This window comes from Sorex araneus, chromosome 4, assembly GCF_027595985.1.
Source record: "Sorex araneus isolate mSorAra2 chromosome 4, mSorAra2.pri, whole genome shotgun sequence".
Taxonomy (NCBI): Eukaryota; Metazoa; Chordata; class Mammalia; order Eulipotyphla; family Soricidae; genus Sorex; species Sorex araneus.
Window position 1 is genome coordinate 114,155,041 of NC_073305.1, and position 27,130 is coordinate 114,182,170.

At 38.3% G+C, this 27,130-nt stretch overlaps 1 protein-coding gene across 2 annotated transcripts in view; it reads right to left on the bottom strand.

Moving 5' to 3' along the window:
* The window catches only part of RARS2 (arginyl-tRNA synthetase 2, mitochondrial), a 53,383-nt gene that overhangs the window by 19,533 nt on the left and 6,720 nt on the right, over window positions 1-27,130 (bottom strand). For both annotated transcript variants that reach the window (XM_055135962.1, XM_055135963.1), the window contains exons 3-9: window positions 21,316-21,418; window positions 19,310-19,393; window positions 17,882-17,979; window positions 11,820-11,875; window positions 9,252-9,335; window positions 4,749-4,825; window positions 808-966 (exon numbers count right to left, since the gene is read on the bottom strand). In XM_055135962.1, the coding sequence (XP_054991937.1) occupies window positions 808-966; window positions 4,749-4,825; window positions 9,252-9,335; window positions 11,820-11,875; window positions 17,882-17,979; window positions 19,310-19,393; window positions 21,316-21,418 (661 nt within the window). The remainder of the gene's footprint in view (window positions 1-807; window positions 967-4,748; window positions 4,826-9,251; window positions 9,336-11,819; window positions 11,876-17,881; window positions 17,980-19,309; window positions 19,394-21,315; window positions 21,419-27,130) is intronic.

The following is a 27,130-nucleotide window of genomic DNA, read 5'->3' on the forward strand; positions in this document are numbered from 1 at the left end:
CATTGTTAGAAACAAAAACCAATTACTTTATTCATTTATTTGGATTTTGGGCCATACCTGGCAATGCTCAGGGATCACTCCTGGCAAGGCTTGGGGGACCATATGGGATGTCGGGGATTGAACTGGGTCAGCCATGTGTAAGGCAAACACTGTACCTTCTGTACCATAGCTCCGAAACCTGTACTCCCTCCCCCCACCCCAGCAATTACTTTAAATGTTTTACAGATTTCAGGGTTGTTTTTTTTTTTGGGGGGGGGGGTAGGGTGTGGTGACAGGGTTGGATCTCACTTGCTGTGCTTAGGGATTACTCCTAACTAGGTACTCAAGGATCACTACTGGTAGTGCTTGGGGGACTATGTGTACTATACCTCTATTCTATCTCCCTGGGCTCCTCAGTTTGATTTTTTTGATTAGACTTCAATGAGTTTATTGTGCTGTACGAACTTTAAAAAGAGGTTGAATTAACCATGTGGAAAAATAATTTTTCTCTCTGAAACTGTTAATGAAATACTTTTAATTTTAGAAAATATTCCTCATTGCCTTGGAAACAGATGATTTTTTTTTTCAATTAATCACAGAGACATACATAGTCACAAAGTTGTTAATGATTAGGTTTCAGTCATACAATGTTCCAACACCTGTCCCTTCAACAAGGTATATTTCCTACCTCTAATACTCCCAGTTTCTCTTCTAACTCTCCAGCCCCTGCCCTTCCCCTTTTCTACCCCCAGCCTGCCTCTATGGCAGACACTTGGAAAAAGATTCTTAAAACATAAGTAGCAAGCAGGAGGAAGGATGGGTGAATACCTTGTAAATTCGAATATACTCTTCAATGCTCAAGTCCCGAAATCTTTGCCACAATGCAAGAGCTTGCAAGTCACCCAGTTCCAATCGCTGGAAAAACTTCTGTGCTGACTTTGTTATACTTTCATCTTCTGCTGCTTCTTTATTAATTTGTACATAAATCTGAAAAGCACAATTGTACATCACTAGTGACTATTATCTTCAATAAACAGAAGAAAACAAAACCACATTTTGAAGATTTCCATTTAAAGTTTATCAGTTTATCATAAAGCACAACTCCCCCCACCCCCATCCCCCGGTACACAACAATGGTCTTTATGGGCTGCCACGCTTGGCAAGAGGGGTGGGTGGGGAATGACACTACAGCTCTGGTTCCTGGGGCCAGGCCGCTGCTCCTGAAAACACAACTTTTTTTCTTTAGTTTTTTTCTATCAGCCCTTGGTGAATCAAATAGATCCCCTCTCAAAATGTTTTTAATAGAAAACGTAAAATATAGCATTGCAAGTGAAATAATGACACTGAAATATTTATCTAAATTTACAAAGTATTGATATAGTAATGAAGGAAATTACTGAATTTTGGATAGTGCTTAGTGAGTCTCACAATGGAGATGTTTCTGGTGCCGCTTGAGCAAATGATGAACAATGGGATGACAGTGCTACAGTGCTTAGTGAAGACTATGTGGAAGAAAAGAAGTAAAAGAAAATAGCACTTTTCTTCCTATTCAAATCCTCAAGGTTAAGAAAGTTGTATTTACGACTGTTAGAATGATTTTAAAAGAAGCCAAAATAGAGGCAGAAGTGATAGTACAGTGGGTAGGGCGTTTGCCTTGTACACGGCTGACCTGGGTTTGATTCCCAGCATCCCATATGGTCCCCTGAGCAACACCAGGAGTAATTCCTGAGTGCATGAGCCAGGAGTAACCCCTGAGCATCGCTGGGTGTGAACCAAAAAGAAAAAAAAAAAACAAAAAAAAGAAGCCAAAATATTATTTGTACAAGTTCTGTGAGAAAGGGCTAAAGAAAGTTGGATTGCTCAATGTGGAAAAGATCAAAGGAGATTCTCCAGACAGGAGTTACTCCTGGCTCTGCACTCAGGAATTACTCCTGGCAGTGCTTGGGGGACCATATGGGATGCTGGGAATTGAACCTGGTCGGCTGAGTGCAAGGCAAAAGCCCTACCCGCTGTGCTTCACTATTGCTATTGCTAACACTTAAGTGTTTTTGCACAATCTCTCTTGCTACTCTAGTTTTCCACCTACCTAATGACAGGTGCAAGTTGGATCATTTATTAAGGTTCTTTCAGTTTACATTATTACAATGTTAATAATCACATTAAAATATCATAATATAGCTTTGATAGCACTGCAGTATGTATGTATGTATATATGTGTATTATATAATAATGTATATATCATAAAAATTTTACACATGAATTTTAAGTCGTTTCCCCGGTTAAAATGTGAACATAATAACTTTGCTATCCTCATTTCTATTTACCAAAATCTATTAAAATAGAAAGTAACGAAAATTATCAAACTATAGAAGAAATGAAGTCTCCTACTTCTACAGTAGAATCAAAATGGCACTGTAGCAGCAATTATGTAGACAAAAATGATTGCTGGAGAGCAACTGGGACCACAGACTACTACAGGGATCATGGCTTATATTAGATTCTACCAACAAGATCGAGGCATTAAAAATATACATTTTGTTTGCTTGCTTTCAAGCCACACCTGTTAATGTTCAAAGGTACTCCTGGTGGTGCTCAGGAACCAATGTGGGGCAAGGAACCGAACTCAGACCTTCTGCAAACAAGGCAGGTACTCCAATCTGTGGAGCTAGCTCCCTATATGTCTATATCAAAGTAAAAAAGAAGTCTTATTACACCAGCAGGCATTTGCATTTTTATTTTTTTACATTAAGGATTTTCCTGTGAGCCTGAATTTCATGAAGCACTTCTTGTGATTAAAAAAAAAAATACTTGCCATTACCCAAAATTTAAAAATATAGTAAAAGGTTTTAGCATAAGGTTGGTATGCTATATATTATAATATTTATATACGATTATAAATAGTAATTTTTAATGGATAAAACTTGTAAGAAAAATTATTTTGGTTAATATTATTAATACAGTTTAGGCACTTAAGGTGTAGTATAGATAGACTAAGGAGGAAACTTAAATCAGGTCTTTAAGAATTAGAACGTGGGGCTGAAGCCATAGCACAGTGGGTAGGGCATTTGCCTTGCACGCAGCCAACCCGGGTTTGAATCCCAGCATCCCATATGGTCCCCTGAACACCACCAGGAGTAATTCCTGAGTGTAGAACCAGGAGTAACCCCTGTGCATTGCCGGGTGTGACCCAAAAAGCAAAAAGCAAAAAAAAAAAAAAAAAAAAGAATTAGAACGCATTTTTGTTGCCTTTAACCACAAAGCTCGTTGTAGAAGAAAAATCATTTAGCAGAAAAAAAGTGATGAAGCAATGTCTGTGGCTTTGACTGGACATATTGTTATTTTGGTACAAACTCTTCGTAAAGCACACGGACAAACATCTCTAGTCTAATCTGTTGTGTCACCAACATAGCTGACATCCTATCTGTGACAACACATGATATTCTTACGAAGCTCAAAGGCAGAGATAACTCAGGTGAAGAAAAGGAAACTGCCCTAGAGACGAATTGGACAGAAGTTTAATCAATGAGTCAGAAAAACTAAAACCAAAAGCAAAGTGTCCAAGAGACTAAATGAAACAGACTAGAAAAGGGTTCATCATGAACAAAAGTTAAGAAAATGATCTGAAGGATAAGAATTTTAAACAGCATGTATAGGGTCAGGGGAATAGCTCAAAGGGCTGGAGTATACACCTAACAGGACAAAGGCCTGGATTTGGTCCTTGGTATTACATGGTTCCCAGTGCCCCTTTGGGAGCAACTGAGCACTGAGACTAGAGAACCCCCAACCATCACCAGGTGTGGCTGCAACCTCCCTCTCCCCAAAGTATACCCAAATTCAGAAAAACATACTTATCTTCCCCATACCTACACAAGAGCAAACTTGGGCCAGAGTACAGAGGGTAGGGAATCTGCCTTGCACACAGACAACCCAGGCTCAGTCCCTGGCATCCCAGATGGTCCCAGAAGCACCGCCAGGAGTAATTCCTGACTACAGAGCCAGGAGTAACCCTGGAGCCATCTCTGGTGTGGCCCAAAAAGAAAAAACAAAAAACAAAAAACCACACTTTTTTTCTTGGTCACACATCCAGTGGTACTCAGGGCTTATTTCTGGCTCTGTGCTCAGACATCACTCCTGGCAGTTTTTGGGGAACTGTATATGGTGCTGAGGATCAAACCTGAGTTTACTACGTACAAGGCAAGTGTCCCACCCATTGTACTCTCATTCCTGCCCCCCAACACACAGTTTTTCAAGTCTAAATGGACAAGTTACTACTTAGAAGAATGTTACAGCACATGTTAAATGACAAAAGCAGCAATTTCTGCATTGAATCTGTTATGTAAGATTTTATTCTATGAAGACTCTATGCTGGAAAAATACTGTTCAAAACAAATATGGCAATAAAAGAAACACTAGGATTTGAAAATAAAAAAGAATCCCCTACTATAATAAAAGCCATATTTTCCTTGTTTTGTTTCTGTTTTTGTAGAGACTAGTATTATTAAAAATGAGTTTAGAGGGTTAGAAAGATTAACACAGAGGTTAGGGTGCTTGCCTTGTACATAGCACACCCTGGCCTGATGCCCAGCATTCCATGTGGTCCATTGAGACCCACCAGGAGTGATCCTTAAGCGCAGAGTCAAGAGTAAGCCCTAAGTATAGCCATGAGTGACCCAAAACAAAACCAAAAATGAAACAAATTATGTGACTACACCTTACTCTGAAAAAAAAAAAAGTTGAACATGTTATAATACTGTTTCTTGCCAACTTACTTCAAAGAGATGCTGTAAAGGATTGCACTGCAGTTTTTCTTCATAGCCAAATAGTTGAAAGCCTGTCCCCAGAAGACCTATCATAATAATTCATAAATGAAAAAAATTATGAACTGAACAAGAGAACATTATAGCTCTATAAATACAAGTATAATTGTATAAAAAGATCAATCTATCAAAATTATATATTTTAAAAATATTTTTAAATGCTATAATCCTTTGCTACACCATAAGCTGACATATATCAATATCAATACATTAAGTCACAAATTCAATTGCATAGCTACATTGCTGATGTTAATTTTATAGAAACCAACAGTCTGTGAAAGCATCAAAAGCAGAGTCTAAGACTGACCTATCTTAGTACCAGGGGTGCCAAGCCTCACCCAGCAGACAGTAATTTAACAAGCATTTACTGAGCAGCTCCTCTGTGGAAGGATATTCATGATGGACTCTGGAATTTTGTGAGAACAAACTGATGGAAAACAATCTCAAAACAGTGTTGAAATAAAGCTTGCAAATATTAAAGTTAGAGATGGGTTTAGTTTGGTTATGAGCTCTTTAAACAGATAACTGAAGGGAAAAATAATAAAATTATAAATATGCCTCACTGCTTATCCCATTCAAGGTAACCAAGAAAGTAAATTATTTCATCTGGCCATATGTATTTTGCCTATAACATTTTCTTGGACACTAATACAAATAAGTTCAGAGTTTGGGGACTGTGTTAATCTGAAAATTTATTTTTAAACTAATAACAGCTTTTAAAACTAGCAATAAAAATGCATAGTATAAACTGATTCTTCATAAGTAAGATATTTTCCTAAAAATAAAAACACCCAGCAAAACTAACTCCTAATCTCAGTGAAAACGAAGTGGTTCTCCGAAAGAAAAAGGCAAAGGAATCGGGTGTGGTAGGAGAGTGGTTAGAAAAGAAAGGGTAGGGGTCTTTTGGATGGAGGGATGACACTAGAATCTGGTGGTGCTTTTGGAAAGTATTAAGCACCTAGAGAAGTGTGAAGCTAAACACCTGAAATCCCTAATACTATAAACTAGTGATAAAGCAGTACAGAATTAGAATACACACATAGCCTAGGTCCAAGAGCAATAAAAGGTAGTTTTACTGTCTTAAAAAATTAATGTGTTTACTGTTTACAATAGCCAGAATCTGGAAAAAACCCGAATGCCCTAAAACGGATGACTGGTTGAGGAAACTTTGGTACATCTATACAATGGAATACTATGCAGCTGTTAGAAAAAAGGAAGTCAAGAATTTTGTAGCTAAGTGGATGGGCATGAAAAGTTTCATGCTGAGTGAAATGAGTCAGAAAGAGAGAGACAGACATAGAAAGACTGCACTCATCTATGGTATATAGAATATCAGAGTGGGAGACTAATACCCAAGAACCGTAGAAATAAGTACCAGGAGGTGGACCCCATGGCTTCGCGGCTGGCCTCACGTTCCGGGGAAAGGGCAACTCAGAGAAGCGATCACCAACTACATTGTAGTTGAAGGCCATGTGGGGGAAGGGAGTTGCGGGCTGAATGAGGGCTAGAGACTGAGCACAGCGGCCACTCAACACCTTTATTGCAAACCACAACAGCTAATTAGAGAGAGAGAACAGAAGGGAATGCCCTGCCACAGTGGCAGGGCGGGGTGGGGGGAGATGGGATCGGGGAGGGTGGGAGGGATGCTGGGTTTACTGGTGGTGGAGAATGGGCACTGGTGAAGGGATGGGTTCCCGAACTTTGTATGAGGGAAGTATAAGCACAAAAGTGTATAAATCTGTAACTGTACCCTCACGGTGATTCTCTAATTAAAAATAAATAAATTATAAAAAAAAAAGAATAAATTAAAAAACAAAAAAGAAAAAAAAAAGAAAAAAAAATTAATGTGTTTATATATGAAAATTTCCTTTGTTAAATTCTGTCTTCTTGCCCAGAAATATGGCATAGTTCTTGTTAATAAGCCTCACCTGTTCCCTTTTGAGTTTGTATTTTGATCTTTTTTGCTACCTGGTGTCCTTGTTGCTGTTGTTAAAGGAATAAAACACCTTTACACCCAAAAAAAAAAAAATTAATGTGTTTCTCCATTATATCAATTGTCACACTTCAGGCTAAAGAAGCTGTGGCCCCTAGGCTCTGCTGATGTCTGTTCTTTTGTTCAAGGCTCAGCAGAAAGTGGGCTAGGTACTGAACACAGGGATATATAATACTTAGAGTTTAGACAGAAACTTGAAGGTCAACTGAAATATATACCAGCTTTATTCATTTTCAAGCAAAAGAAAATGTGACTATGCTTGAGAATCTTGGGTACTCTGCGGAACAATGCCCAGAATAGTTTAAAATAACTGATGGGAAGAACAAGGGCCACTTTCATTTAACACTCAATCTATTACATTTTTAAAACTAATTCTATGCTTAGGATCTGGTTTAGTCAGCTTTTAACGATGGCTAGCCAAAACAACCAAAATTAAACCTTTTCCACAATCACCATTTTAAAGAAAATAGTTTATAAGAATAAATTATTAACTGCAGTGGTCTTTAGAGAAATACTGCTGTAGTAAAATCCTGCAGCTGAAATGTAATGAATATCATAATTATATATTTGTTAGTGCCTGAGATATATCTAACTGGTCAAACGAATGTAAAGCAAATGCCACATATTAAACCTATTAGTTTAGAACAGTGCTTCCCAAAGTGGGTGATGTCACTCTTATTCAGGCAATAGGCGTATGTACATGGGGTGAAGGTGATGGGGTGGGGTAGGAGTCTTAGGTGCAACTAAGGGCTCTTTCTATTCAGTTAAAGTGAACTGGAACAGAGAGATAGCATAGTGGGTAAGGCACTTGCTTCACACTCAGTTAACCATGGTTCAAGCACCACGTTTCCTCTGAGCATGACAAAGACTGATTTCTGAGCACAGATCCACAAAGTAAGCCCTGAACATAGCTGAGTGCGGCCCTCTCTGTGATCCCTCCCCTGTTTGACCTCCCTTGGGGATGCGAGTGGGAGGAAGGATTTCCAGGGGGGGCACTGAATAATCTTTTCTCTGAAAAGGAAGGTGATAGATCAAGTAAGTTTAGGAATCTCTGGCACAGAGCCTAAATCCTTTATCAGTTGCTAGAAAAAAGCATGCAGATCTTTTGTTTGTTCTGGAATTTGGACTACACTTGGTGGTGCTCAGGGCTTACCCCTGGTTTGATGCTGAGGGATCACTCCTGGCAGACTCGGGATCATTTGAGATGCCAGGGATTGAACTCTGGTTGATTGCAAGTGAGGCAAGTGCCTTAACCATTGTACTTTCACTCTGGCCCTCAACAGCAAGTAGATTTTTAAAAATGCAAGGCATGCTTTCTGATTCTTCTACTGACTGATAACAGTGAACAGTAAGGATTACTAACTACTGTTAAAAGGTTTCAGTTCTGCTTCTTTTACAGTCAGAAAAAGACATTTATTATTTAAAAGAAAAATATTCATGAGTAAATATTCAGGATAACTTTGGGGACTTTGATTTCATTTCACTAGATACTGAACAAAATAACATCAGTAAGCTTTAGAAGAGTACTTTTATAGTAACTATATTTTATCCAATTTAAATATATACAATCCTACTCTTGGGATACTGTAAAAAACATTTCTAGGATTTATTTATTCATTCACTTTAAGTGCATCTTATGTGTCAAGCATATAGATACAAAGTAATTAAAGCATAGTCCATGCCTCCAAGAAATATACCACATACTGGGATGGATAAGCACAACACACAGGCCCATTTGGGTAGAGCTCAGAGCTACCAACTGGTGATATAAGAAAGTGGACAAGGATGTGTTTGTGTGTAAATGTTCTCCAGAGGTAATTTTGATCTAGATCTTAATATATACACAGTAGGTGCTAGAAAACCTAACATTTATATTTCATATGTTACTAGTTCTTTAACGGGATGACAAGTGACAGTGACAGTCACTAGTTCTTTACTACCATAGAAACTTAACTTATCTTGCCTTTTCTTACCTTATTGGTGTATGTGAACTGAGAATGGTGCATATAGCTAAGGACTCATGACATCAGAAATAACTATTTGGGCTGTTTCTCCTCTCTTCCACTTTTGACACCCCTTTGCCCCCCCCCAACTCCCACCCCAGTTACTAGTAAGAAGATGCCAAAGTAGACTAGGTTATATATCAATACTTACTTTTTCTATTATATTCATTTCTGTATTCAACTAGCAGATATAATAATACTTTTCTTTAATTAAATCACAAAATCCTATATTTATCAGATTCTTTTCTGAATGCATCAAGTCTTTTTTCCTCTAAAGTTTAGTAAAGTGGTGAGATTTATTCTAATAAATAAAAGATTTATGCAAAGGAACCATTAGGGAAAAAAGTATGAGACACTACTTCATTCAATGGTATTCTACCTATAATCTGTCCAGGTTATCAAAGAAATAAGAAATAGAAATTAAGCTTAACAATGAAAAAAAATTAATCTTAATCTTACCAAACTGCATACCCCAATCTCCAAGGTAATTCATTCTTGTTACCTGATGTCCTAAAGCTTCTTTGAGATTTGCTATGAAATTTCCTAGGAATTAATAAAACAGTTTCTCATTTTTAATCTGTTCTGGCATAAGGGCCATATATGACTCTATTATTGAGGTATAAAAGAAAATTTTTTAGAAAATGCAGTAAGTTTTTAAACAAACAATATTGTATTTTCATTTATATTGGGGAAACAGAGTAAGAAATTATTCTTGGACCAGGTATTTCAAAGAATCCTACAGAACAGAATTTTCATCAAAGTTAATGGGAGTTGGAAACATGAGTTCAAGAAGTAGCTGCTATTCTAAGCTGCTATCCTTGCGAATTGTCCAAGAAGGAAAAAAATGACAGATCTCAGTAATTAACAAGACATTCTAGGGCAAACTTTTGGATATTTCATATTTATTTAATCTAGGGCTTCTTAAACACTCCAAACTCTACACAATATTCAGTATTATCTAAGAATTAGTTTCTTATTTTACTAGAATGAATTTAATTTTCTCTTATTAATTGTTCACCAATTGTTTTTTGGGGGGCCACACCTGGTAATGCTTATGGGTTCCTCCTGACTCTGTGCTCAGAAATCTCACTCCTTGGTGGTGCTCCAGGGACCATATGAGATGCCAGGGATCAAACCTGGGTCTGCCTCCTTATAGCTGACAAATTAATGCACCAACTTATTTTCCAGACTACTTACTTCTAGATTTCCCCCAAACATGCCGTTCCAGCAATTAAAAATAAAACCTCTTATTAATAGGAACTATCTTCAGTTGGCACTCATGAAAGTCATTCAATTTTATCTTATTACTTTATTATCTCACACATCCAGCTGAAGACTAGGACTTTTGGAATTAAGTTGACTAATTTCATATACTGGCTCTGCATTTGTCACGTGATTTAGGAAAAGAAATTGAAAAAAGAAATTAATCACCATGAATTACAAAGTTATTCACGACCCCCAGGAGGGAAACTTTTTCCTTTTTCTATTTTTCTTTTAGGCACTATGGTTTGCAATACTGTTATTGATAGATTTTCATGCATCTCACTTTATTTCTGAGGGAAAGACACTTTTGGTGTTTAAATTTCCTTACCCATATGTAAGAGTTTACAATACTTGTGAAACGAAGCTGTTCGTGAAACAGATAATACATTAAAAACTTTAACATGGTAGATAATATATAGGCATTATTATGTATCTAATAAACTTATTTCTAAGTTCCAATATTTTTATTAGCAACTTTTATCACCTCCACTAAACATTTTTCTGAAGTCAATCCTGCATTTTATCTTTACTCATGCAGTTTATTTTATATAGTATATTTCTCCTTTTTGGTGGGTGTAGAGTGGGGTGGGTACTCAGGTGATACCACAGGCACCATCAGCAACTCGTGGCCAACCAGGCTGGTAGTTCAATACAAGGGCTCAAGGATGCAATACTGTTCTGGCCCTTCAGTGCTGAACACATCTGGATCACTCTGCTTGTGCTGGACACCTTCAGTGCCACACTTTGCCAGGTGTACTTCGCAGGACCTACTGAGTTACATCTGGTGATACTCAGGGTAACACGTTATGCCAGAAATCAAACCAGGTCAGGTGCATGCCTCACTGCTGTCTAACTTGGGCCCTGAGAGTCATTTGGGGGGTGGGAGAATATCAGGACTTACACCTGGTTCTGTGCTCAGGGATTACCCCTGGCAGGCTTGGGGACCAAATGGGGTGCTGGTGATTGAACACTAGCTGGCCATGTGCAAGCAAATACCATACACCACTGTAATATCACTCCTGCCCCTGTGATTTTTAAATTGGGGAGTTGCATAATGCTATGTTTTAAGCAAATAAAAATATTAGGCGTGTATTAGGACTAAGTATTAGGACTAAGTATTAGAGCAATCTCTCTTTATTAAAATAGTCTTGTTTCACTTTCCATTCTTCTTCTTCTTTTTTTTTTTTGCTTTTTGGGTCACACCCAGCAATGCACAGGGGTCACTCCTGGCTCTGCACTCAGGAATTACCCCTGACGGTGCTCAGGGGACATATGGGATGCTGGGAATCGAACCCGGGTCGGCCGCGTGCAAGGCAAGCGCCCTACCCGCTGTGCTATCACTCCAGCCCCTCACTTTCCATTCTTGATCACTATATTCAGTTCACACTTGACTGATAAGAGAATTTTTAAAAAACAAAAATGAAAAAAAATTAGGGAATTACTATCATCACATGATAGAGATTTTCACAACTTTCAGTCCTTCATATGTATATATAATCCTTAAAAGTTAAAATCATATATATCCATTGAAACTGGCTTCTGAGACAATCTTTTAGTTTTGAATTATTAATTTTTCCACTTCTAAACCAATTTCCCGATTTCATGTAACATTTAATTACATCAAACTCATGTAAATTAAAACTTTTCTGGTTTCTGTCCTTTTGTTACTTAGTTATATTATTACACATTAAGCCATTTAATTGTATTCTTACACAGTGCCCCAAAAGCAAATTTAGTATTTTCGGTGAAATTAAATACACTTACCTATGATGGTAGAACGCAAATGTCCAACATGAAATTTCTTAGCAACATTAGGTGAACTACAAATAAATGAAAAAGTTATTTTTGTTAGAAGAATAACTGTTCTAGAATTAACTAGGTCATACCTTCATAGTTTTAATATAATTGGCAATAAGGCCTTTGTTAATTAGGGTAAAGATAAGTTAAAAATGGGGCTGGAGTGATAGCACAGCGGGTAGGGCGTTTGCCTTGCACGCGGCCGACCCGGGTTCGAATCCCAGCATCCCATATGGTCCCCCGAGCACCGCCAGGAGTAATTCCTGAGTGCATGAGCCAGGAGTGACCCCTGTGCATCGCTGGGTGTGACCCAAAAAAGCAAAAAAAAAAAAAAAAAAAAGATAAGTTAAAAATGAGAAATTTAGAGTACAAGTTAAATGAGAACTTAGAAGATATCCTTAGTGAAATTAATTGTGACTTATGAAGCAGTGCCATACACAAAAGTAGTACACCTATTAAGCAGATACATTTTATTGTTAATAAAGATAAAATAATTCAGCTACTGTTCTGAACAAATAATGTTAATTATTAAGAATAAAGTTTAGGGTACCGATTTTCAAATTCTTATCCTCTTAAAAACTTTTGATGACCCTTTAAATTTTGTTTATATGCTAATACCTGTCAATATTCATAGTACCACAGAAAACTGAAAACTGATTCACCATCTCAATTATCAAATGACACATTTACCTCACTTCTGATAAATGTATCAAATCTCTCATCTATTATCGTATAGATGAGGGAACTAAGGTAATAATATTGGAAAATATATTGGAGCAAATGCTATAATTTCTTTATCACCCTTGAATATGGGTGCTAATTGGTGGAAATTAATTATACTATTCTTGTGATTTTACCTATGTCTGAAAATCTATCAAGTTTTTCAATATTAAAAAGAAATTAAGTAAACTTAAAACAGTGGTGAAATGTGAAAACTTAAGAGTTAACCTTGGTTTGTCTCCAAAATCTTTACACACACACACACACATATATATAAAGTATATAATGAAAAAATAAAACCCCTTGGGCCAGAAAGCTGTATAACAGGTAAGGTGCTTGTCTTCCACTTGATGCAGATTCAATCCCCAACACCACTCCATATGGTGCCCTAAACACCACCAGGTTTGGGCACCCCACCCACCCCCATTCCCCCAAAAAAAGGTTTTTTTTTAAACATTTCTCTAAGATCAATAAATAAAACATTACATGAAAACAAAAACTTGGAAGAAAGCCAGAGAATCAATGAATCAATGGATAAGGAAGCCAGAGAGAGGTCTTAAGTGTTTTAAGTTCAGTCGGGTAGAGGAACAGTGAGGGTAAAGCAACTGGGTAAGATGTTAAAAGTAAATACTGGTTACAGCTTTTCAAGTTTCAAAACTTGTAATGGCATTATTGTGAGGATGAGTGCATGGTAACAGATACTATGCACCCCCACCTCCCCCACCCTGATATTCCCTGGCTGCTGGATAAGTAATAGAAAGGAATGTAAAACTATTATAGTATAAATTATCCTGAGTTGTGTCCTTCAACATACAAAGATAACTTAAGGGAATTAAAGATAGTCAGATTCTTTATTTTATAATTCTTTGCCAGTCTTGACATTATAAAATGGAATCTACTTTTCTTCCCCCTGAATCGAGAGTAATTTTATGACTTTCTTTGACCAATAGAAATGATCAGAATTAATACTGTGACTGTTCCAAAATCAGATATATTTTTTTTTTTTTGCTTGGAGCCTTGAACATCTTTATAAAGAGAGAAGAGAGAAAAAGAGAAAGGAGAGAGAAGAGAAAATAAAAAGAGTAGAGTGAGAGTGAGGGTGTGTGTGCATGTGTGTGTGAGGGAATCGTGCTCTGCTAAGAAATATGGCGAGAACCACCAAATATATAAGCCATCTAAATTTCAAGATCCGATATAGTCTCTACATGACCAGAGCTACATCATCAACCACAGGTAACAAAAAACCAACCAACCAAAGCTAACCTATGAGCTATATTGCCACTACTCCATATCCCTATTTCATTACCCATTAAAGTCATCATCAAAATGTTTATTGTTTCAAGACACTATTCAGGAATTTGTAGTATCTTCTCAAAGAGCTATGTAGTAGGAAAATATTTTAGACTTGCAGACTATCTAGTCTCATCTTAACTGTTAAACTATTCAATTACCATTGAAGATAATATATAGAAATTATTACAAGTCTAGTAAAACTGTTATAAAAATATTTACAATTTTTTTGTGCCACACTTGGCGTGCTGGGTGCTATATCTGACTCTGTTGCTCCCAGCAGTGCTCAAGGAACCATGAGGTATTAGGGATAAAATCAGGACCTCTGGCATAAGGAGGTCATTGAGCTCTTTGGCTCCAATGCAATATATAATGTTAAACTCAACTATAGATATCACAGTTGAGATGCACAAATTGTATAATAGATATTCATATTGGATATGCCAAAAACAGTAACAATAAGTCTCTCAATGAGAGACGTTACTGGTGCCCGCTTGAACAAATCGATGAGCGACGGGATGAATAAAAAATAATAAATAGTATCTCTCTACTCTACAAAAGAATAAGCTCACTCAGCAATTGGTTTTTATATAAAAAAAAATAGGTACATTAACAAAGCCTTGGAAGCCCTGCCTAAGAACAGAGGTCAATGGCAGAGACAGTGCAAATGTAAAATACATAAAACATTCTTCTAAAATATCCAGGTGGTTATCATGACTTAAGTTTAATTAAGCAATAAAAATTATAATGAGTAAATAATTTCTCATACCAATTTTTAAAATCCTACACAAGAATACAAACATATAGGGGTTGGAGAGTACAGCAGGTGAGGTGCTTGCCTTGTGTATAGGCAACCTACATTTGATTCATGGCACCATATATGATTCCTCCTAAGCACTGCTAGGAATGAGCCTGAGCAGAGTCAGGAGTAAGCTCTGAGCAAGGCAAGGTGTGGCCCAACCATTCCTCCCCAGCTCCCAAATATAGATATACATACAAAAACAAAGCCTCTAACAAATTCTTTTTTTTTTTTTTTTGCTTTTTAGGTCACACCCGGAGATGGAGATGGACTCAAGAATTACCCTGGTGGTGTTCAGGGGACCATACATATGGGATGCTGGGAATTGAACCTGGGTTGGCTGCATGCAAGGCAAACGCCCTACTGGCTGTGCTATCACTCCAGCCCCACAAATTCCCTTTTTAGCATGGAATAAGTTCATCAAGATTTTTCTTCAGCTCTTAGGAAGGCAAATGTAATAACTCATAATTTTCATGAGCTGTTACCCTGCCAGGTATACTATGCAAGTGTCTGCTTTTCTTCTGTGGCTAATTAAAAATGATGAAATTTGGGCTAGAGAGATAGTACAGTGGGTAAGGTGCTTGCTTTGCACATGGCTGACCTGGGTTTAACCTCCAGAATCCCATATGGTGCCCGGAGCACCGCCAGGAATAATTCCTCAGTGCAGAACCAGAAATATTCCTGAGTATTGCTGATTGTGGCTGCACCTGCTCCCAGACTAAATTTATACATTTGTCATGAAGACTATTTAAAGGTAAATAGGTCATTTAGGTCATTAAAATATTTACAGGGACACGACACTGACCAACCAAGTGGAAACAAAGACAAACAAATGGGACTATATTAAACTAAGAAGCTTAGCTTCTGCACCTCAAAAGATACAGTGACCAAAATACAAAGAGAATCTAGAGAACGGGAAAGTATATTCACCCAATACCTATCTGATCAGGGGTTGATATCAAGTGTATATAAGGCACTGGTTGAACTCTGTAAGAAGAAAACATCCAACCCCATCAGAAAATGGCGCCATGAAAGGAACAGAAACTTTCTCAAGGAAGAAATACGAATGGCCAAAAGGCACATGAAAACATGCTCTGCATCACTAATCATCAGGGAGATGCAGATCAAAACAACAATGAGATACCACCTCACACCACAGAGACTGGCACACATCCAAAAGAACAAAAGCAACTGCTGTTGGCGTGGATGTGGGGAGAAAGGGACCCTTCTTCACTGCTGGTGGGAATGCCGACTGGTTCAGCCCTTTTGGAAAATAGAATGGACACTTCTCAAAAAATTTTAAATTGAGTTACCATTTGACCCAGCAACACCACTTCTGGACATATATCCTGGAGAGGCAAAAAAGTATAGTGGGAATGACAGCTGCATTTGTATGTTCACTGCAGCACTGTTTATAATAGCCAGAATCTGGGGGAAAAAAACGAGTGCCTGAGAACAGATGACTGGTTAAAGAAACTTTGGTACATCTACACAATGGAATACTATGCAGCTGTTAGAAAAGATGAAGTCATAAATGTTGCATATATGTGGATAAACATGGAAAGTATCAGGCTAAGTGAAATGAGTCAGAAAGAGAGAGAGAGACAGAAAGATTGCACTCATCTGTGGAATATAAAGTAACAGAATGGGAGACTAACACCCAAGAATAGTAGAGATAAGTACCAGGAGGTTTGCTCCACGGCTTGGAAGCCAGCCTCACATGCTGGGGGAAAAGGAAGCTTAGATAGAGAAGGGAACACCAAGTAAATGGTGTTTGGAGGACCTGCTCAGGATGGGAGATGCATGCTGAAAGTAGACTATAGATCGAACGTGATGGCCACTCAGTAGCTCTACTGCAAACCACAACACCCAAAAGGAGAGAGAGAATAAAAGGGAATGCCCTGCTACAGAGGCAAGGTGGGGTGGGGGGAGGGTGGGGGCGGTGGGGAGGGGGTGGGAGGAATACTGGGTTCATTGGTGGTGGAGAATGGGCACTGGTGGAGTGATGGACACTCAACCATTGTATGACTGAAACACAAGCACAAAAGTTTGTAAGTCTGTAATTGTACCTCACAGTGATTCACTAATAAAAAATTCACTGTCACTGTCACTCCGTTGCTTATCGATTTGTTCAAGTGGGCACCAGTAACGTCTCTCATTGAGAGACTTATTGTTACTGTTTTTGGCATATCCAATACACACGGGTAGCTTGCCAGGCTCTGCTGTGTGGGCTCGATACTCTTGCTGGCTTGCCGGGCTCTCCGAGAGGGGCGGAGGAATCGAATTCGGGTTGGCCTCATGAAAGGCGAACGCCCAACCGCTGTGCTATCGCTCCAGCCTAATAAAAAATTAAAAAAAAAATTACAGGGGGCTGGAGCGATAGCACAGCAGGTAGGGCATTTGCCTCGTATTCGGTCAACTGGGGTTCAATTCCCAGTATCCCATATGGCCCCCCGAGCACCACCAGGAGTAATTCCTGAGTGCATGAGCCAGGAGTAACCTCTGTGCATCGCTGGGTGTGACCCAAAAAGAAAAAAAAAATTTACATTACAAATACCAGGTGGAACTCTTTGATTATCAAATTAAAATTCTTAATCCTGGGGCTGGAGCGATAGCACAGTGGGTAGGGCGTTTGCCTTGCACTCGGCCAACCCTGGTTCGAATCCCAGCATCCTATATGGTCCCCTGAGCACCGCCAGGAGTAATTCCTGAGTGTAGAACCAGGAGTAACCCCTGTGCATCGCTGGGTGTGACCCAAAAAGAAAAAAAAAAAAATTCTTAATCCTGTATTATCTATTATCTCTCTGCAAACACCTATCAAAATGAAGAAGTTGTTCTAAGAAACAACTCCTAAAAAAGTGACTGTCAAATATTTAATTTAAAACTTTGAAAACTGGACAGGGATGTAAGCTCAGTTGTAAAGCACCTGCATTGCACGTTGTGAGGCTCTGGGTTCAATTCCCAGCACTGCAGGGTTGAGGGAATAAAAGCCAAGAAGAAAAAAGAAATATAATTATTTTAGTCTAAATTTTACTATGCCCCAAATTTTTAATTTAAAGTTTAATAATCAATTCTCGTGTGGTTTTAAGAAAATATGCTTTCACTGCTTTTCAATTTTCTACATGTAGTTTCATGAGACTCCAGATAATAATGATGAATCAATGTATTTACATACTCAGCCAGCTCAATTAACCAACACATAAAATGGCTAGACCCTTACCTGAATTCCACCACTATTTTTTTTTGAGGAAGACCAGAAAAAAGCTCACTTTTTAATCCGTATTTTGAGCCATCTTCGATTACTTGTTGTAACACTGTCTGAAAAAGTAAAAGGCATGGAATTTAATGAGTCGATTTAATTTTCTTAATTACTTTGTTATAGGAAGTTAAATGTTGCTTATTTGTTCACCCTAATTCAAGGAACTAAGAACTTTACATTACTGCCAGCTGAACTACCTTCTGTTGCTAATGTTAGTCAAAGTGGTAATAATGAGCTATTCAATGGAAGGTGTCTGTGTCCTTTCACATCATGTCTATTTATCTGTATAAAAGATCCACGATAAGAGATTTTTAAAGATGAAGAAACTGAAGTTTAAGAGGTTAAATACCAGTACCACAGCAAGTATTAACAGTAAAACCAGTAACAGCACCTGGTATTTATTAAACAAAAGGTGCCAGGCACTGTAATACAGTTTGCTTATGTTAACTCATTTAATTTTCACAGCAACTCAGAGATGTTTTATTTGTTTTTAAAAAGGAGAGGGGCTGAGAAGGCTGTAGATACATTTTAATAACTTCAAGATAAGCTTCCCTTGGGGCCAGAGATAGTACAGCAGGTAGGACACTTGTTTACACATAGCCAACTGGGGTTCAATCTCCATGTGGTCCCTTGAGCTCCCCCAGGAATGATCTCTGAGCACAGACAGGAGTAAGCCCTGAGCACTGCTAGGTGTGGTGCAAAAATTGAAAATAAATTAAAAAAATAAACAAAACCAATAAGAAAAAAAGAAAAAGCACTGTCAAGGAAAAATCAGTATCGGGATGAGTTAAGTGTTGACGTGGGTGGAACTGGCATAAGGATTGGAATGTGCAAAAATTTTTGAGACAACACAGGTTTAAGAACTGAGGAAGAGCACTATAGCTAAAGCAGAGAGTGAACTACAGTACAACAACTAGAACACAACCCATTCTTTTTCTTGTTAGGGTGAGGGCAAGGTTTGGCCACACCCAATGATGCTCATGGCTTACTCCTGGCTCTGCCCTCAGGTCACTCTTGGCAGTGTTCAGGATACCATATGCAATGCTGGGCATCCAACAATCCATCCATTTTTTGTTTGTTTTGCTTCTTTTTGGGTGACATCCAGTGGTGCTTCAGAGCTCACTTCTGGCAGCGCTCAGGAAAACATATGTGGAGTGGGGATCAAACAACCTGTTCATATTTGGGTTTTGTTGTTTTGTTTATGTGACACACTCAATAGTACTCAGGGCTTACTCCTGCTTGGTGCCAAGGGATCACTCAAGGAACTGCAAAGGGGACCATATGAGGTGCTGGGGATTGAACTGGGGTCAGTTGCGAGCAAGGCAAGTATGCTATTGTCTCAGGCCCCAAGCAAGGCAAGTATGCTATTGTCTCAGGCCCCATTCTTACCTTTGTTAATAGTTCTCTGTTTATTTTGAAATTTACAGTTCCTTCACCAGTGCTTATTTCACTCACCACTGTGTCACATTTTAGCTGAAAAGAGAGCAAATCAAGTAAAATAGTGAGTTTGAAAGTAAGTCCAATGAAATCTATAGTTCTAATATCAGTTTGGGTTAAAAGGAAGCATCTCATAGTCATCTCTCAGTCTCCTGTTTTCTCCCATTCTGTGTGGACCCAGCCAGTCAGCCTCTTTAGCCAGTCACCATTCTATTTAGAGAAACATGTTCTCTTCTTTTTCTGACTAGAAGGTAAATTTTCTCTCCCCTTTTCTCATTTTTCTCACCTCAAATACTCTATCTTATTTGTATCTGTACCCTATGTACCCTGACCTGCAATAAACTCTACTCACCCTTCATGAGAACCACAGAACATGGCAGTCTGTTAAGATTGTGTCTAAAATATAAATATATCAACACACTGCACTGTAGCACTGTTGCCCAATTGTTCATCGATTTGCTCAAGCGGGCACCTGTAACGTCTCCACTGTGAGACTTGTTACTGTTTTTGGCATATTGAATACACCACGGGTAGCTATATCAACACAAGAAACACAAATAATTTACTTTTAGGGTTTTTTTTTCCCCAGGGGTGGTGAGGAGGGGCCTTTTTGGCCACACCCAGCTGTGTTTAGGGTTTACTCCTGGCTCCACACTTAAAAGATTACTTCTGGCTGGGCTCAGAGGACAATAAGCAGTGACAGGAATTAAATGCCGGTCAGCTGAGTGCAAGGTGAGCCTCTTACTCCCTGTACTATCTCTCTGGCACAAATGTAAATAATTTAAGTACTTTGTCTTTAATGAATATGCCTTAGAATTTTAATAAGATGTTCAATGCAGCAGGTAAACCTGCAGAACCTGAAGAGATACTTATTGCCAGTAAAGGGCCACTAGTCTTTTCCTTAATAAAAACTGTTGCAGGGGAAGGTTCTGGATTATACCTGGTGGTATTCAGGTACCAATCTTTGTAGTGCCAGGTATAAACTAGGGGTGGGCCATGGGTAGGGGTGGTGTGTATTTAACCCATGCACTATCTCTCCAGCCCCCGGTCCTTGTATCAGAAAAGGTGGAAGGAAAGAAAACTAAATATTCTAATTAAGATAATTCTCCTTGAATAATGTAAATAATTTGACTTCTGGTGTTCTTCTTATTACAAATATGTAGTAATTTTGCAATCAACTAGTACTTAGCCACTCTACTTAATCATATTCCATCTTTAGCCCCTCCTCTGTTCACACTCTTTCCTCTCTCCCCGCTTCCCCTAGTGCAAGGGAGAGCTCTGTGGGCCTCACACATGCAGTCTTCCAGTGGGCCACACCCTAGCCTCCACATATCTTTCTGGTAATATCTTTCATTGTTCAAGTTCTTCAGAATATCCAGAGACCTCCTTTATCCCATGTAATAATAATTTATGAAGAAATATTTGGACCAACATCTGCCTTTTCTGATGGTATTACACTAACAGTCATTATACATAGTCCCTTCAATTACTCTTGGATGATAAATCCATCAGAGAAATTAGAAATGAAGAGATTTATTAAGTCATTTAACCACTTCTTTGCAATCATGGTTCTATTTATATCTAATCATCGCTTCTCATATTTTAATACTTATCTCAGACACTCATTTTAAACTGCAACCCAATGCTTATTCACCAAGCTTGTTCTCCTAAATTCCGAAGTTCGTTCAGCTTCAATCTGTAAATTTAATTAACACTTCAGTTCTGCTGCAAGTTGTTAAAAATTGAATAATGTCAGCTGAAAAAGAATGCCTTTATTACCAATCTGAAATAACATCCTAACCTTACAATACATGGCTGAAATGAATGTAAATTATATTTTTCGGAGTGTCTTGAACAAAGAACATTATTAAGCTATTATGGCAAAGCTAGCTGCAGAGTATTTTTTTCTGTATAATAAGTTTATTGTAATGTCAAAATAGAAATAGTGCTGAAAGTACCTTCTCTGCCAATCTAATGGCTTGATCTTGAATGTTTGGTCTTGAATGGTCATGACTGCTTTCTAATAGGGAATCCACAGAAAGCTGAAAATCAGCTACTTCTCTAGACAGACATTGAAATAAGAAAAGGCTATTGTTACATTAAAAACATTACTAGTGCAACAAAGAAAACCTAATCACATGGTTTCTCCACAATTTTACCAGTAGAATATACTATTATTTAAAAAATATTAAGCAAATAGATTAGAAATACTACTTTGTATGAGTACAAAGTAATATTTCTAACATGAATTTAGAACTTTATCTTGTATCATCTTATAAAATCTTCCTGCGTATTTCCCAACTGTAGCTTTATGAAATTGGTGAATTAGAGCAGTCACCTTATTTTAATGAGACCAATATATGAAAAGCTCAATGTTTCCCTTACAACCATACCACAATTAATAAGCAGACTCAAAGGTCAGATCTTGATTTTTTAAATTATGTTTCTTCCACCAAATATTTAATTCTCACTCTTTTTTACTGGTTTCCAAATGCCCAAGACAAAGACATATTTTTTTTTGTTTGTTTTGCTCTTTGGGTGACACCCGGCAATGCTCAGGGGTTACTCCTGGCTCATGCACTCAGGAATTACTCCTGGAGGTGCTTAGGGGACCATATGGGATGCTGGGAATCGAACCCAAGTCGGCCATGTGCAAGGCAAATGCCCTACCTGCTGTACTATCACTCCAGCCCCACAGAGATTTTTTTAAATATTGCAATGTTGTTTGAATTTAAATATATGAAGACTTTTGTTGTTGTTGTTTGACTAAAATTCTTTCACTGGAGGTGTGGGAAACGGGGGGAAATAGAGGAACACATTTGACAGCAATAAGGGGCTATTCCTGGTTACTGTTGCTTGGGGGAACAATGTTTCCTGCATAGAAAACATGCTTTGAAGTAACTCTTCGATACCCCTAGGGTTACTATTTTTAAAAAATTTCATTTATTGAGAAAACACTGGTTTATAAGAGAGTAAAAACATCTAGATCTACAGGTATTTCACATATCCAGGGAACACAAAGTGGTAAAATGATTTTCTACAAGCAACTTAAAAAACTGTAAATAGCAGATGGCACCTGTAGTTTATTATACATGAAATATAGGGGCTGGAGAAATAGTATAGCAGGTAAGGTGTTTGCCTTTCAAACAGCTGATCCAGGTTAAATCTCTGGTGTCCAATACTGTTCCCCAAGCACTGTCAGGAGTAATTCCTGCGTGCAGAGTCAGGAGTGACCTCTGAACACCTCAGGGTGTGGCCCCAAACCAAAAATTTAAAAAAAAAATTTTTTTTTAAAGAAAAAGAGAAGAAAAATGAAACTAATTTAACTAAAAAAATTATGATTTCAACAGAATCACATTATTTCCAATCGGTTCAGTGTTTGAAGAATCAAGTGAAAAAATTTTGTTTTAATCTATTTAATAATGACTGATAAGTTATCTTTTAAAGTATTTTATTTTAATTAAAGAACTGGATTTGCAAAGTTACTGATAGCTGTGTTTTAGACATATAGTGGTTCAACACCAATCCCACCACTAGTCTCAGCTTTCCTCCCTACCCAAGCCCTGCCCCTTCCCCATCTGTCAACTTGACAGGCACATTACAAATTTCAGTGGCTGCAGCTTAGATCTCAAGTTTTCAGTTTTGTTGAGTCTGTATTTTGGATATACAGCTATACCACTTACCCACGGAAGAGCCTGATAAGCTCCCCCTGGTTGTATTCCATATGCCAAATACAGTAACAATAACAGTTTCATTCCCCTGACCCTGAAAAGAGCCTCCAATCATTGGGAAAGGTGAGTAAGGAGAGGCTGCTAAAATCTCAGGGCTGGGAAGAATAGAGATGTTACCGGTGCCTGCTCGAGTAAATCAATGAACAACGGGAGGACAGTGATACAGTGATACCACTTACCCATATCATCAGTATAAGTGAAGTCCTGATGTATACTAATACTTTACTTCCCATTCTCTCTTCCCCCCCTTGATTCTTTCTTTCTCTACCCTTCTTCTCTCTAAATACTAGGGTGAAAGGTGATCCAGGCATCCCCCAATTATTGTACTACATTTCCTTATCCAGTATTCTCTATACCAAAGATAACTGAGATCATCCTGTGTTTTTCTTCTTCTGGCTTATTTCACCCAACATTATGTCTTCCAGTTCCAACTACGTTGTAGCAAATTGCTTTTCTTTTGGCTTTTTGGGTCACACCCAGCGATGCACAGGGGTGATCCATGCCTCTGCACTCAGGAATTACCCTCGCAGTGCTCAGGGGACCATATGGGATGCTAGGAATCGAACCCGGGTAGGCCGTGTGCAAGGCAAATGCCCTACCCGCTGTGCTATTGCTCCAGCCCGCAAATTGCTTTTCTTAAAGGACAGATTTCCCTGGTGAGGTAGGGGCCATTAATGATGTCCCTCCCCCCCAACCCCCGAAAAACAGGAGCAGTAGCAGGCTAAGTAAGTTTAGGAACCACTGCAGAGAATGGTTTCCTCTTATTCTTTTGTATTTTCCTGAATTTTCTTAAGCCATCTTTTCTGCTTTTGCAGGTAATTTAAAAACTATTAAAAGCAATAGCTGTCAGAATAATCCACTGTGAAGAAAAATGGGTAGGGGTACAGATAAAACAAAACTGATCCTTGTCAGTGATAGTGCGTAATGAACACACAGGAAGTCATTAAACTATCCCTACAGTTTTCATGTGGTTTAAAAAAAAATTAAGTATAAAGAGCAATAGCTACTTGGTACTCCACCTGAGTCACTGTGGTTATGGTATTGAGTGAATCCCATACTCTTGAGGACTACTGCCTTATAACAAAGTTATTAGTCTTGTCTATTCTAATCAGTTTTATGTATAAATTTCACCATCGTTGATAACCTATTCAAGAGAGTTAGGAAACTAGAGAAAATTATTCACAGCATATTAAATAAATGAAACTAATAAAAATGGTATTTCTTAATTCTACTGGCACTTATAGCATTTTAGAATAAAGTTAGAAATACAAACTAGCTTGTTCTTAGTATTATAAAGGATTCCCAACTTTATTATGGTAGTATATTCCATCTGTTTTGTAGAAATTTAATGTACTTTTTCCATTTTTGTTTTTGGGTCACATTCGGGAGTGCTCAGGGATTACTTCTAACTGTACTCTGGGATCACTCCTGAGGAACTGGGGGGACCATATGGGATGCTGGGGAGTGAAGCTGTGTTGGCATATGCAAGGCAAGCACCCTACTTGCTATTCTATCACTCTGGCTTCAACAGATTTTTTTGACTTGTAGACTAAAAAAATTGAAGTCTCTGCAATATTTTCTATAAATTAAAGTCATGTATTTAAGATTGTTGGAGCAGCTCAAGAGCTCCAGGCAAGTAAAGAAAATTGTATTCAAAAGATGGGTCAGACTAAGCTTGTAAAGCTTGTAAAGGTGGGTCAGTTAAGCTTGTAAAGGTCTTTGAAACAAAAATGAAGGTATGTCTTTTATGTAAAATATCATTTATAGATTTTGTTGAACATGTCAGTGATTTGGAACATTGTTAACTTATATGTAATTATGAGGTTCTCTCAAGTGAATATTTACCTCAGTTCTTAGAGTGTTACGCAGGAATCAGGATAAGGAAAGAGACCACTCTCATGATGCAAAAGCAAGGAATTTTATTACTAGTTCGAGCTAGAGTCCAAGTCCCCACCGCACAGTGGCCTCAGGACAAGGACCCTGACTCTAGTTAGCAGCAGCCCTTGTATAGCATATGGTTACATAAGTTGCACATACTCTGTGGTCTAACAGTCATTATTCTTGGCACACAAGGTGCTGATATGGTGCATGGTGGTTGGTCGGGCCCACCCACTGGGTTCCGAGATTTGTCTTGTGATGATTGTCTCATTTCGAGGAAACTGCAACTGCCCGTTTCCAAAACTGGGGCCTAGCTAATTTTAAAACTTTCAGCAACCCATAATGGTGTTTCTTCTGACAGTGTAACTGGCCCAAGCCTTATATTTTAAAACTTATTCTTTAAATAAGTTGTTCCAATTGGCCATCACAAAGTGCTCTCTTTTGTAAGATCTTAAACATAGCCTTTCTCTCCCTTTTCAATTTACTGCTTTCTTCCTATCTGGAAGCATGGATACTCATCTTACTTTACCTTAAAGACCTGAAAAAGTTAAGGGGAAACAACATGAGAACTATGGGGCCAGAGAGTTAGTACAGGGGTTAAGGTGCTTGCCTTACATCTTGAACCATGACCAGTTTGAAACTCTGCCACTGTATATGGTCCCCTAAGCACCACAAGCAGTGGACCCTGAACATTAACTATCAAGTTTGGCCCAACCACCAAAGTGGTTTAATGTTATTGTTAATTACATCTTTTAAAAATATTTCTAAAGGTTTATGGCTTAAATCTCAACTAGTTAAATTCTTTCATCGCTAATTAAACATCTTTATCCAAGTACTCAAGTTTTAGTCACAAAAAAATGATAAATGCATAGAGAAAGGAACTACATCCAAGAAAGGAACTACGTGTAGTCGAAAACCAATAGGTTTCTATCACTAGCATTCTTCAAAAAGGAAACTAAACATTGCCTCCTCCAACTACAAAAAAACCAACAACAGAATAGGGTGGTATCTTTATTCAAGTATCAGACAGGTATATAACCCTCAAGATCCCATCAAAAACTTTGACATTCAAGGGGCTAGAGATATATAGTACAGTGAGTAAGCTTTTCCCTTACACACAGCTGATTAGGGTTTGATCCCTAGCACCCCATATGGTCCCTCGAATCCCACCAAAAGTGATCCCTGAGCATAAATAAATCCTAAGCACCACCGGGTATGGCCCTTAAACAAAACCAAAACAAAAAAAATCAACCAAAAAAAATTTAGAAAAAGAGAAAAGCAAACAAAAAAAATTGACATTCTAACAACAATCTTAGTTCTTTCATTTACAATTCAGATTAAATTTAAACGTCAATCCTAAAATACTTATTTCAAAGGAATATTCTGGGCTGAAGAGAGAGTACAGCTGGTAGGGCGCTTGCCTTACATGTACTGACCTGGATTCCAACCCTAGCACCTCATCTGAACTCACAAACCCTGCCAGGAGTGAGCCCTCAGTGCATAGCCATGAGCCTGAGCCTAAACCCCGCCAGGTGTCCTGCCCCATCCAACAAACAAACAAAAAAACTGGGAATATTCAATAATCGGAAGGGTAACCATTTTTTTTTCCTTCTTATGCACTGACAAAGTCAGTGTACAATTGGTCTCTCCAAAAGGGATTGTTTTTTTCCCCAAAATGCTCAGGTGGCCATTTCCAATTTGTACCTTAGTACAAATAACTGTCAACTGAAGCCCTGTTATCATTACTTAAATATGTAAGTAATGTATCACTGTATCACTGTAATGCCATCCCATTGTTCATCGATTTGCTTGATCGGGCACCAGTAATGTCTCCATTGTGAGACTTGTTGTTACTGTTTTTTTTTTGGCATATCAAAAACGCCACGGGTAGCTTGCCAGGCTCTGCTGTGCGGCGGGATACTCTTAGTAGCTTGCCCTTTCTCCAAGAGGGACGGAGGAATTGAACCCAGGTGGGCTGTGTGCAAGGCAAACGCTCTACCTGCTGCCCAATGCAAATTATCTAGGGATCTCTCTTGAAATAAGCTATTCATGGGAGTAACTAACCTACCTAAAAGCAGAACATCCAGAAGCAAGGATTTATCATATGAAGCCACCCATTCCTTGTCATGTGAAATCCTATTTTTTCCCCTGAGATCCCTGGGCC